The sequence below is a fragment of the Acomys russatus genome, chromosome 21, assembly GCF_903995435.1.
Source record: "Acomys russatus chromosome 21, mAcoRus1.1, whole genome shotgun sequence".
Lineage (NCBI taxonomy): Eukaryota > Metazoa > Chordata > Mammalia > Rodentia > Muridae > Acomys > Acomys russatus.
In genome coordinates this window covers 57,275,392-57,288,097 of record NC_067157.1, presented here as the reverse complement: position 1 = coordinate 57,288,097, position 12,706 = coordinate 57,275,392, and the positions used below count along the sequence as shown (strand labels likewise).

Here is a 12,706-nt window from a genome sequence, read left to right as displayed (position 1 = left end):
TTTCTGCCAGGACATTACTCATCTAGGCCATATCCCAACAGCTCTCTGTGCCTTCCACACAGCTAGCTTAAGAACTCCAGGAAGGCCATCTATTCTAAACCGACTCTCTGTCTTAAAGGGCCATGCCATCTTCTGCAGCCTCAGGGGTTTTGTAAAGTTCAACAACACTCACCAATATACCCATGATTCAGCTGGAGAAATCTCTGGAGAACTGGAACGAGCCAGGTTGTCTACTCAACTGACTGCAACAGAGTAAAAACTCAATTCTCTCAGCACACGTTCTTAAAAAAACATAAAATTTCTCTAAAGTAAAAGCAAACTGCTCAGAGATGATCACGAGGAAGACAGAATCTCTGTGAGGTTAAACAGAAGACACAAGGCAAAATTTTGTCATTCCACAAAATGATTCTTCTACTGACTTGTTTCTTTCCATTTTGTGATTATGGGTGAGGATGGAAAACAGAGGAAGATTCCTGGACAGCCTAAAGCCCCGGCCATCACTTCGAATCCACAGTCTGGAGAGTAGTTAAATAAAAACGCAAGAGTGGGTCAGTCACTGACCCTGGGGACATAGCGGGGTCTAGCTGTGTTGGGATCAACAGAGCTACTTCTGGGAGGCCTTGAACGGCTTCTCTTTCTTTTTCTATGATCAACTTCTACTCGGACCAATCCCTGTTAGCCAGGAGAGACCAGGTGCCAGGACTTTGATTGGATCCATTGGACGAGAAGACATCCACTGCCTGGCTCTGGTCAGAGGTGTTCCTGCCCGGGAAGAAGTTCCTAACATGGGTCCATGTGATGTGTCTGCAGAGCTGGATAGAGAGAGGAGCTTCTGACCCGAGGAGGCCAGGTGGAGGGTGTCTGCATGTGGAGAAAGGGCTATAGTGCACTGCCTCTTGCCCGTTCTGATGGCACACACCTGCAGGAGCTCCTTGAGGTGCCTGCCCTGGCATCAGTCAGCCTGAGTCTGCTTGGTACACTGTCCAGCTGGATGGTGTGTGACATGGGAGGTGACTGTATCTCTTACCCACCTTCCGAGAGCAGAGGTCAATTCTGGAGTCACTTGTTAAGGGGGCAGCAGACACACTTTCTAGGAAACCTGTGCAGGAAGGTCCAAAAGACAGAACGGTGTCCACATGGGATCCCTGAGTTATGTCTGAGTGTGAATACTTAACTGTGTGTCCATGAGATCTGTGCTAAGGCTCATTCCCTTCCACTCCCACTCCTCTGTGAAGACAGGTAACAGTGGAGGCCAGAGACTGTCTGCAGATGTCCAGACCTAAGCAGACTCCCATTACTGGGTGTGTGTATGCAAATGAGGTGAAGAATAAGAGCCAATCATAGGGAAGCCTGGTAGCCCAGTAAGCACAAAGCCACTGAAGGGTTCCCAAAGAGGTCAGGGGCTCCTTATTTATTTATTTATTTATTTATTTGTTCCGGGCATAGTTGTTGGAGGGAAGCAGGAACTCTCGGGTCGGAAGGGCAGGACAGAATGCTGTGTGTCTGGAGTTTTCCGTCCTGGATATTGCTGTCTGCTTTAGGTCAGAGTTTCCACTCTCCACTCAGGCAAAAGCAGCTGGCCCACTGGCTCTGGCCATCAGTCACCCCTTGGGGTCCCTCCCGCTGGTGTGAATGTGAGGCTGGTGGGAGCATTTCAATTCACAGGAAATGCCCCATTTCTTTGGGGTTCTCTGGTTGAGTGTGACCATCACAGGCAGTGCGTGCTTTAAACACTGGCTCCTTATAACGTTGTCAGGCTTCTAACCTGTTCATTAAGCTCATCTGGGAGGCGGCTCAGAGCAGTGGTTCTCAACCTGAGGGCCACACATCAGATATCCTGCAGGTCAGATGTCCACATTATGCTCCATAACAGTAGCTAATTACAGTTCCTTGTCTGGTAAATGGCCATCGGTGAGTGGGGGGATTTCCTAGTGTTTCTTTTCATGGTGATTTCAGGGAGATGTCCAGAGCTACTGACAGGATGATTTACTCTCTCCACATCTGCTTGCTTTTGCAAGAAGATCCAAGGGATTGGGGATGGGGTGCGCATTAAAAGGAGAGCAGACATAGGTTTGCATGGACCTGGCTATGGTGCTCTTTCCTGACTATGTGACCCAGAGAACCAGGTCAAACCAACCTTGACTTCTGGCCTCAATGCTGGAAGGCCACTGAGGCCAAACCCAGAAAGACTGCGAACACAGACTATGACAGCTATGCACAGTTTCCTGATGAAAATCTAAATGCCAAGGGGAATGCGCGTGATCCTGACGGCAGAGTGACGCCATGGGTTCGGGAGCTCCGTTCCCTTCCAGCTCTTCTGTGGACACACATATAGCTCAGATTCCAGCACCAAGTGATAGACACCTGTTTTAATTTTGCCTGGTTTATTTTGCTGTTCAAAATATATGTTGTTATTTAACAAATAACCCATTTAATCAAGTCTGAAAATTAGTAAGTCCTCTGATGCCTGTGGGCACATGAGGAGTATAGGAATGAAGGTATCTGCTAAGTAGAACCATTCCACAATAGCAAGGAGATTGTCTGGATGCGGGGCGGGGGTGAGGTGGCAACCAGAGCCAGGGCAGCACTGCCTGTGCTAAGGGAACACCATGCATGAAGGGCAGTGTGGCCTGACTGTGGTTCACAGTCTGTGTTGTGTGTCACAGCACAGCTGCTCTGTTCCTCCTGGTCACAGTGTGCACCGAGCATCGGTCCTCCCACTTTCTCTCCCACCTATGGACCACAGCGTCTAAAATGAGCCCTGCACACAGCATGGGCTTGGTTTTTTAAACATCCTACCAAATTCTATATGTGAGAGGGTGTGTGTTTGCATGTGTGTGGTTACTCCTTATGTGCTCAAGTGTGCACAAGTAGCTGTCAGGGTCCATCCTCAGGACTGGTCCTCACACATGCACACCAGAACACCTGGCTCGCGAGTTTCCACGATCCTCCTGTCTCCCTCTCCAAAGCCAGGGAAGCTGAGCTTATGGGCCTGTGCTGCAGCATCCGACCCTGATGTGGGGATTCACACTCAAGTCCTATCAAATGGGAGGCGAGTGCTCTGTCTATTCCTGCGGCCTTGTCTCCTGTGTTTGAGGAGAACCTAGAGGCCTCTGGAGAGTTGTGAGAGCAGCGTCTTCCTTGGTGGGACAGTTCAGAAACAGCAAGCTGTATCATCAATTTGAAGCCAGTCATCCAGAAGTCAGAGACAAGCTGCCATGGCGTGTATAGCTTGTCTTGTGCTGTTCTGTGGGTTCTTGTTTTCCCTACCCTTTATCGCCCTCTGCAGTGTCACCTCCTATCAGTAGACAGGAGAGAAAGAATGAAGGGAAGATAGAGCTACAGCAATCCTCGATTGTGTTTCCTTTTGTATCTTCTTTGAACATGGATACTGACAAAGGCAGCTGACTCCCCTGATTACCACCAACCACCAACCCCACCAGCGGAGGCTCTAGCATTTATATACCCTCTGAAAAGATCCCATAATTCCAACCATCACACAGTCACAGAAACTACCTGCAGCTGGCAAAGCCACACCTCTGCTAGAGCACGAGACAATTCATAGTCAGCTGCTGTGATGCAGCCCCATATCCCGACACCTGGGATTGGAAGGACAACATATTGTTATAGTATTTCTGCGTTTTTAAAGAAACCAAAATTCCAAAATGTTCACTACAGTGGTGAGTGTAGACATGAGGACTTTAAAGCAGGAGGCACAGCAAACATTCAAACCACAAACCTAAGGACATCAACACATGTACAGGCTTTGATTTCTAAAAGCGTAAATAAAGTCAGTCTCCATAGTCCACCTGAGGCAGAGCCTCAGGTGTCAGCACAGGCCCTGGGATGACCTCACGAAGAGCGATTGTGATGGACCCAGCCAGCAGATATTATGCTGTGACCAGGCCTGGATTTCTTTGGGTGCGTTGAGAGGAGCTGAGGAGTGGAGCCCAGTGCAAATTTGTTGTATCTAGTGAGGTTGTGTGTGGATTTATTGGTTTGTATGTGTGCTGTGTATGTGTGTATGTGTCAGCGAGTATAGGTGGGTGTTTATAGGTTTTCTGTGTGTGCACCTGTTCCTGTGTTTGTTTTATGTGTGATGTGCTTCTGAGTGTGTGTGTGTGTATTTGTGCGTGTGTGTGTGTGTATATAGGTTTGCTTTTCTGTCTGCATCTCTCTGTGTGTGTGTGTGTACATCTCGTGTGTGTGTGTGTGTGTGTGTGTGTACATCTGTGTGTGTGTACATCTTGTGTATGTGTGTGCTTGTGTGCCTGTGTGTGTACATTGTGTGTGTGTATATACATCTTGTGTGTGTGTGTACATCTTGTGTGTGTGTGTGTGTCCATTCAGAATACATCCGTACAGAGTGTGGAGAGGTCAGAACTCTGTAGCCCAGCTGCTGATCCTAAGGTAAGTCATCCACATTGTTTTGAGATAGGCTCTCTCCCTGGCCTGGAGCCAAATGTCCAGGCTGTCTGGCCAGTGACTTCCAGGGAGCTGTTGTGCCAACTCTATAACCTCAGATTAAAGGCCGTGTAGATGGCTGGCTTTTGGGGGGAAGGGAGAAGGGAGAGTATAAATTCAAAAGAGAATTAAGCCATAGGCTCACAAGGCCACTGGCTCTTTGTTTCTCTGTTGTTAGTGTTTTGATTTTTATTTCTGGTTTTTGCTTTTGTCTTGTTTGGTTTTGGTTTTCATTTTGGTGTTTTCGAGACAGGGTTTCTCTGTGTAGCCTTGGCTGTCCTGGACTCCTTTGTAGGCCATGGTGGCCTCGAACTCACAGCAATCCACCTGCCTCTGCTTCCTGAGTGCTGGGATTAAAGTTGTGTGTCAGCATGCCTGGCTATTTCTGGTTTATTTGTATGGCTACTATTGTTCTTTGTTGTTTGCTTTTTAAGTTTTCTCATGTGGTATTTTGTTGTTTTGATTATTTGCTCTTGCATATTAGGCTTTTTTATTCCTATCTCTCTTTCCAACATATTTTCCTTTCCTGTTTTTACTTTATTGTTTTTAGATTTATTTACTACTAGTTATCATTGGCTTATAATTTATGTATATTTACCTTTAGTGATACCCTAGTGTTTTGGTATTACTTCTTAATTTTGTGATTTTTGAGTTTAATTTCCCCTGATTTTTAACTGTCTCGTTTTTTTCTGTTTGATTTTCAGTTTTTTGCATTGGGGAGTTATGATTTTTGTATTGGATGACTAGGTTCTTGTAGTTAATGAAGTTTTTGTTTTACCTGTGGGATTTTTTTGGTTTGTTTCACCTTCTACTAATTCTTTTTCCTGTTCATTTGCTATGGCTTTTAAAAAAATCATGGTATTGCTGAGCTGTGTTCCTTACAACCTGACTATTTTATGAAACTGTTTTGTAGGTTTTGTCATCTGTATTTTGTAGGTGTGTGGTCTTGACTATCTGGTTTTGGATTGTTACGTGGTTGGGTTTTACTTGTTTTTTTATTTTAGCTTCTCTCCACCCACATCTTTTTCATTGTTTTTCTCCTATTTTTCCAGGTTTTACTTTCTTTTAATCTCTTTTCTTTCTTTATTTTTAGGAGCATTTGTAATGATTATAGCTTTTCTGCCACATCTTTTTCATTCCTTTAATTCTATTATTTTATTTCATTTTTAGGTAGCATTTTTTAGTGATTCTGGCTACAATGTCTACACCTAGTGATGAAGAGTCACCAGAACCCAGCCCCCAGCCAAGTTTCTCTGAGAAGGAAAACTTCCACTCACAATACAAAATCATAAAGACTATTGGCCAGGGGAGCAATGCCAAGGTCCACTTGGCCCACCACCGTCTAACAGGCACACCCGTGGCTGTCAAAGTTGTTGTAAAGAAGGAGCAGCTAATCACATCCGAGGCAGAAATAATGATGATGACAAATCATCCCAACATTGTATCACTTCTCCAGGTCATCGAGTCGGAGAGGAGAATATACCTTGTGATGGAGCTGGTCGAGGGCCAACAGCTTTACCAACATATCCGAGAGTCCGGCCACCTGGAGGAGGATGAGGCCCGGGGAATATTCAGGCAAATTACAGCAGCTGTGAGCTATTGCCACAACGTGGGTATAATTCACAGGGACCTCAAACCAGATAACATCATGTTAGAGAGGAATGGAAGAGTAAAAATCATTGATTTTGGTCTCGGAACCCAAGTCTACCCAGGGCAGAGGCTGAGCCAGCAATGTGGCGCTTACTCTTTTGGTGCCCCAGAACTCTTCCAAGGTAGACTTTATGATGGCACCAAGATTGACATATGGACCTTAGGTGTTGTATTATATTATATGGTGGTTGGGAGGGTCCCATTTGATACTGTCATCCTATCAGAACTGCGAAATAAGGTTGTGTCAGGGAAGTATTTTATACCATCTGAACTCTCCAAGGAACTTCGGGACCTGATTAGCCTTTTGCTAACGGTGAACCCAAAATATCGGCCTACCATCAATGAAGTGTTGACACATCCCTGGCTCAAGAAACACACAGAGGGATTCCATAATCACCCCGAGGAAATGATCCCCAGGCTTGCTGACCCTGCAGTTCTCAAAGCAATGGGATATATTGGTTTCAAATCCCAAGAGATCAAAAACTCCTTGGAAAAAAAAACATTTAACCAGGCCATGGCATGCTATTACTTCTTGAAAGGACAGATTCTCCAGGGGCAGGGCTGCACATCCAAGCCTCCTTTCCTTAATCCAGGTGTGACACCATTTCCTTCACTAGAAGACCCTGCTGCTTTCCCTCTGAAACCAAGGAGGAGGGGAAGTGAGCCTGCCCTTGGCTCATTGCTCAGGTCATCCTCAGGTCAAGAGGAGTCTGCCTGTGGCCAGAAGGCTGGTCAAAGAGGAGGCAGAAGAGCGACTGGGCCAGGCCTTCCACCTTGCAGGGCACTCCAGAGCATACCCACAGTGGACCAAGCCCGCCAATGTGCCAAGAGTGCCCCGTGCATTTTCACAACAGAGAGAGGCTCTGAAACAGCAGAAGAATGCTCCCAGAACACCTCAGCAGAGGCCAAGCCTGGCCCCAGCCCGCACCCGCAGAGAGGCTTCAGAGGATGGAGAAGAATACAACATAGCCTCAGGAGACTGTGTTCCTGCTTTATGTCAAAACCTCGACTAGGGAAGAACAAAGTTCCCCCTCAGAAATGAAGCCCTGGGAGAGGACCCCCAAGAACAGGCAGCAGGCATGGCCAGGTACCTTTGTGCTCTGTGCTTCCCGGTTTGCTCTGTGCTTCCCGGTTTGCTCTGTGCTGGCCCCTGCTCTGTCTCTGGCTTCTATTTTCTCCATCACTCTTCAGCACACTTCATAACTTCTCTAAGAACTTTACTATTCTTTCTTCACCCCAAGCCTTCTGCTCTTTCTCTATTTCTCCTGTTCCCAGTGGGGACCCAATATCACTGATGTGGACCCAACTCTAAAAGGTGCTTCTGTGGACCCCATCCCTTCATCGGGAGTCCATCTCCCCATAAAGCCAACAGCTCCCTCAGGTGAGCACTGGGGGACTATGGGCCCAGGGACTCTTCCAGGGCTATTGGCCCTAACACGTGTGGCCATCAATCACAAGAGCTACAGACAGATCCTTAAGTTGTCAAAAGCAACATCACAATCCATTAAGCTTCAAAACTCATAACTGACAGTGTCATCAACTACGCATCAAGGGTCCAGTTGCTGGTCACTGAAGGCCAGCATCTTCTTGCATGCACAGTTTTCACACACTGATTGTCCTCCTTCTGCTCCCAAGGCACAGTGACGCACAGATTTTTACAGACACCATTCCTAAGAGATTCCTTTCAAAGATCTCCACTGGGAAGTGGGAAAAGCACATGAAATAGGAAGGCAAGCCAAAGCCCAAGACATTATTCTAAGAAGTAATTTAACCTACTTATTTCTCTTGCCCAGAACAAATTAGTCTCTTTCGCAGTGTCCTCCAGCAACAGCAGCAGCAGCAGCAGTAGCAGCAGCAACAGCAGCAACAATAGCAGCAGCAACAAAAGCAACAACAAAAGCAGTAGCAGCAGCAGCAGCAACAGCAGCAACAACAGCAGCAGCAACAGCAGCAGCAGCAGCAACAACAGCAACAGCAGCAACAGCAGCAGCAGCAACAACAAAAGCAGCAGCAGCAGCAGCAGCAGCAGCAGCAGCTGAGGTCCTGGCTTCACTGTCCCTGTGGGAATTGCTGACTTTCTACTCCATGTTTCATCTTCCTGATGAGGAACGCCCTCTACAAGCTGAGTACTGCAAGCACACACTCAGATGTTCAGAGATAGGGTCAGTGGCATCGCTGAGGCCACACTGCAAAGGAGGGACCAGGGTGACAGGTGTGCTGACAAAAATGGGAAAAGGGAGCCATTTTTACTCTGGGAGACTTTGTGTGAGGATGGAACCATTGGTGCTGTAGGCATGAGCCATGAACAGGGGTCATCATCTTCCTCAGGCACATTTCAATTTTGACTTTTTCAGCTTGGATTTTGCTTTTACTGGTATTGGATGGTGCTGAGAGTATCATTTTACTTTTGGCTGGAGTTTCAGCCACTGCTTACTGGTGGGGCTGCCTGGAAAGGCAAAGTGCCCTACTGTGAGCAAGAGCAGGCTCCTAGCCTGGCTCTTCCCAGAACTGTACAGCAGATTGCAGATGGATGACACAGATGACAAGCTCTCAAGAGGGAGGCTCTCAGACAGCGAGGGCACTGCTGAGCAGGAACTGAAAGGTGTACTTGAAGGAACCAGCCCCCTTAAGGACCCCCATTAAAGCCAAAGTCTGGGAAAATGTAAAAGTCAGCCTACTCAGTCTTCCCTTAAAGACCCCCATTAAGGCCAAAGCATGTACATTTCTAGGGGGTCCAGCTTAAACCAAGGACAGACAGATATCAGATCACTGTATGTGTGTGGCAGGGACAGGAAAAACCTTGAAGAGTCCAACTTGACTCAAGGTCCCAGTCTGTGTTCAGAGTCCAGCTGGACTCAGAGACAACCAGCTGTGTTTAAAATTTCCACTACCCCTCCCCAACTAAAAAAGTTCTTAAACGCCCCCTGTGACTGCTTCAACCAATCTTCTCCATAGGTCAGCTTGCCCCTCCACCCACTATCCAACCACCAAACGCCAAGACTTGTAACTCCCTGCTTGCAGCTTTTCTGCCCAAATGCCAACCAATCACATACTGTAAAACTCATTTCTTTGTCTAAAACCTATAAAAGGCCTGTGCCTCTGTTTCTCGGGGTCTGCAGCTTAAAAGAGCTAGACAGACCCCATCGCGATGGCTCAATAAATTCCTATTCCTATGCATTTACATCGACAATGGACTCTGTCTCTTAGTGGGGACTCCGGGGATAGACTAGAGATCTCTCTAGAGGTCTCAGTCTTACATACTGACGTCCCAGAAGGTGACTATAGATTACCAAGATGGAGGCTGGCTGACTGCTGCCCTCCGCAAACGGCAAGGGCTTCCACAGACTTTTTCATGGGGAGTTTAAAAAAAAATCAAATTCAGCTGTACAGGCAAATCAAAACAGCCACAGAGGAACCCTAAGGAAAGAGGAAACCCTAAGGAAACACAGCCTTTCCCTAGTTCCAGCCCCTACCCGAGCAGGTGACATAGCTCCCTCCCTGACCCAGTATCCCTGTCACTCCAGGGGGCATATGGGGGTAGTTCTGCATTTTCTAAAGCCCTTCCTCTATTACAGGTCACAGCCACAGGACAGCAAGTGTGTGATATGGCGTACATCTAAGAAGCCCACATGTTTGTCCTCAGTGTGATCAGAGGTAAGCATCGCTTGGCATCCTGAGCACAGATTGCCCTGTGGCAAGGAATAGGGGTGCTTGGAATTCAAACGTTATCTCCCAACAGATCATGCTCCCAGCTGAACCAGTAATGTTAACGGCAGCAGGGCCTGCATGCTGCGATGCACACACTCACGCACATACAACACGTGTGTACACGCACCATGAAATGCAGATACTACTCACACAAAGACAGAGCACATGTGCACATTCATTCAAACACATGTCCATACTTGCATGCTACACACATGTGCTTAGAAATACACATTGTGCATGTTCACACATTAACACACAGGCACACTCACTTTAAAGCCATGGGTGAATTTGTCTTTTGAAATCATGTGCTGCTAAGTTACAGATAACTGGCATCGAAAGCACAAGGTCTAAGCCCACAGTATGACTAAGACCAGGCCTGTGTTCTATGACCTTTGTCTTCTCTCACTCTCAATGTTCACACAAGGAAGAGCTGTCCACATATTAGGATTTTGACAGCTGGGCAGCCACACCTAGGAAATGGTCTTGGGTAGTCAGGGAGGAGTTACAGGGGGCTATGGGTAGCAAGGCCAGGTATATTCTGGTTGAGGGGCCTGGGATGGAGTAACCCTAGCTGACTACCAGCTGAGGAAACCAGGTAGCACAAAGTGGGGCTTGCTGAGACTGGAAGTAAATGTTTTCTCAGACTGTATCTTCTCCCAGTGTGGGGACACTCCTCACGGGAAGGGCTCAACTCCTGTCAACACGCTTTACCAACCCATCTCCTTCCATGTCACATGTCTCACCAGCTGAGGGAACAAGTGGCCAGGACATGGAAACAAAGAACCCAGGTTCACTTCCACCAAGCTGAATTAAGGGTTCTCACTGAATAAGGGGTGACAGGCTCAGAGCTTCCCTGGGGATCCGAGGAAAGCAGAAAGCTGACAGCAGAGCCCAGCATGCCAGTCTTTCCAGCTGAGTCCTAATTGACGGGCACCCTTCCAGTACGCTCTGAGAGCCCTTGCTGTGTAGGCCTGGACTCTGAATTGTTCAATTATTTCATGATCTATAATTTCACCCTTTTGAGACTGAGATGTGTAGCAAACAGCAAAGGGTGACTAGGCATGGTGGTGCAGGCTGCTGACCCTGCTACCTGGCAGGGCCATGAGATTGAATCCCGGTTGCAGACAATGCTGAGCTGTAATGCCCTGTCTCAAAAAAAAAAAAAAAAAACACACACACACACACACACACACAAAAACCAATCAAGGTCTGAGCCTGCCCTCTGCTTGCAAAGGGTTGAGACAGAGTAAGCAGAGGAGGCCCACTATGGTTGGGTTTCTGCTCCACTGCTCCACATCTCTCCTGGCAGCAGCTGTTTGCAGCAATTTTGGCTTTGCCCTATGGCTTTTTTTTTTTTCCCCTTGGTTTTTCAAGACTGGGTTAGAGGGTTTCTCTGTGTAAGCATTGGATGTCCTGGACTCTCTTTGTAGACCAGTCTGGTCTTGAACTCACAAAGATCTGCCTGCCTCTGCTTTAGCTTCCCTTAAGTGCTGGGATTAAAGGTGTGTGTCACCACACCTGGCTACCCTATAACTCTTGATGTCTACTTAAGTGGGCATGCATGCACATATGCAAGTGTGTACAGGGCAGAGTTTGATTTCACATGCCTTCAATCGCTCTCCCCCTTAGTTTGACACTTCTTTATTGTGCATATTTTATTTGCATGTATGTGTTCACATGTGTACACATGGGAGTCGGTGGGGGCGTGCAAGTGAGTGCGCATGTGTGTAGATTTCAGAGTTTGCAGCCAAGAGTCTTCCTCCATCACTCTCCCGTCAGCTTTGGCAGAGGGCCTCTCACTAAGCCTATGCTCATTGAAGAGTCCAGGCCAGCTAGACAGCGAGTTCTGAGAACCCCCATGTCTGCACTTCCCCAGCCCTGCGACTAGGGGCATATATTACCATGCTTGGATTATTATCCCTTTACAGGGTGCTGAGGGGTGTGACAAGTGCTTGTGACATCTGTATGCCTGTGATCATGTCTTATCATTGTTCTGCCACTCTGAAGAGCACCACGACCAAGGCAACTACTATAAAAGAAACAACTGGGGGCTGGCTGACAGTTTCAGAGGCTTAGGCCGTTATCAACATGGCAGGGAACACGGCGGCAGGCATGGCAGGGAACATGGTGGCAGGCATGGCAGGTGTGGCGCTGGAGAAGTAGTTGAGAGCTACTGCATCCTGACCTGTAGGCAGCAGTGAGAGAGGGAGGGAGGGAAGGAGGGAAGGGAGAGAGAGGAGAGAGAGAGAGGGAGGGAGAGGGGGAGAGACAGAGAGAGAAGAGAGAACAGAGAGAGGAGAAAGAAGGAGTGGGGAGAGAGGAAAGAAAGGACAGATTGGGGGAGAGACGGGGGAGAGACAGGAGAGACAGGAGAGAGGGGGAGAGACAGGAGAGGAGAGAGGGGGGAGGCAGAGACAGACTAAGTTTGACATGGACTTTTGAACCCTCCAAGCCCACTCCCAGTGACACACTTCCTGTAACAAAGCCATGCCTTTTAATCCTATTTCTTTCAAATAGCGCCATTCCTGGCGACTAAGCAGATGTGTTATTCTTATTCAAACCATTACACCCCATAGTCTTATGGCAGCCATGACTGCAAACCAGCATCACACCCCATAGTCTTATGGCAGCCATGACTGCAAACCAGCACCACACGGGTGATGCCAGTTGGCTGCCACTAATATGCGCTGCACGGCTCGAACCTGTGAGACCCTTAGCTACTGTGGCCTCTGAGTACATAGACTGATGGATATGGCGGAAGTGAATCCCAGAGATACGATTCCCCTGGGGGGCCCTTCCAAAAACCCCCTCCCACTGCATCCCTACAGGTTACCCCTCCTCTTTCCTGTCCATTGGGGTGGGATGGGTGGGTTCTTGCTGACTC

At 47.8% G+C, this 12,706-nt stretch overlaps 1 protein-coding gene across 1 annotated transcript; it reads left to right on the top strand.

The window, feature by feature from the left end:
• Window positions 1-5,662: 5,662 nt before the first annotated feature.
• On the top strand, window positions 5,663-11,985 carry LOC127205175 (sperm motility kinase 2A-like). The gene is made up of 3 exons (XM_051164358.1): window positions 5,663-6,841; window positions 7,390-7,495; window positions 11,918-11,985. Exons 1-3 carry the CDS (start codon window positions 5,663-5,665, stop codon window positions 11,983-11,985), a joined length of 1,353 nt encoding a protein of 450 aa, XP_051020315.1.
• The last annotated feature ends 721 nt before the right edge of the window (window positions 11,986-12,706 follow it).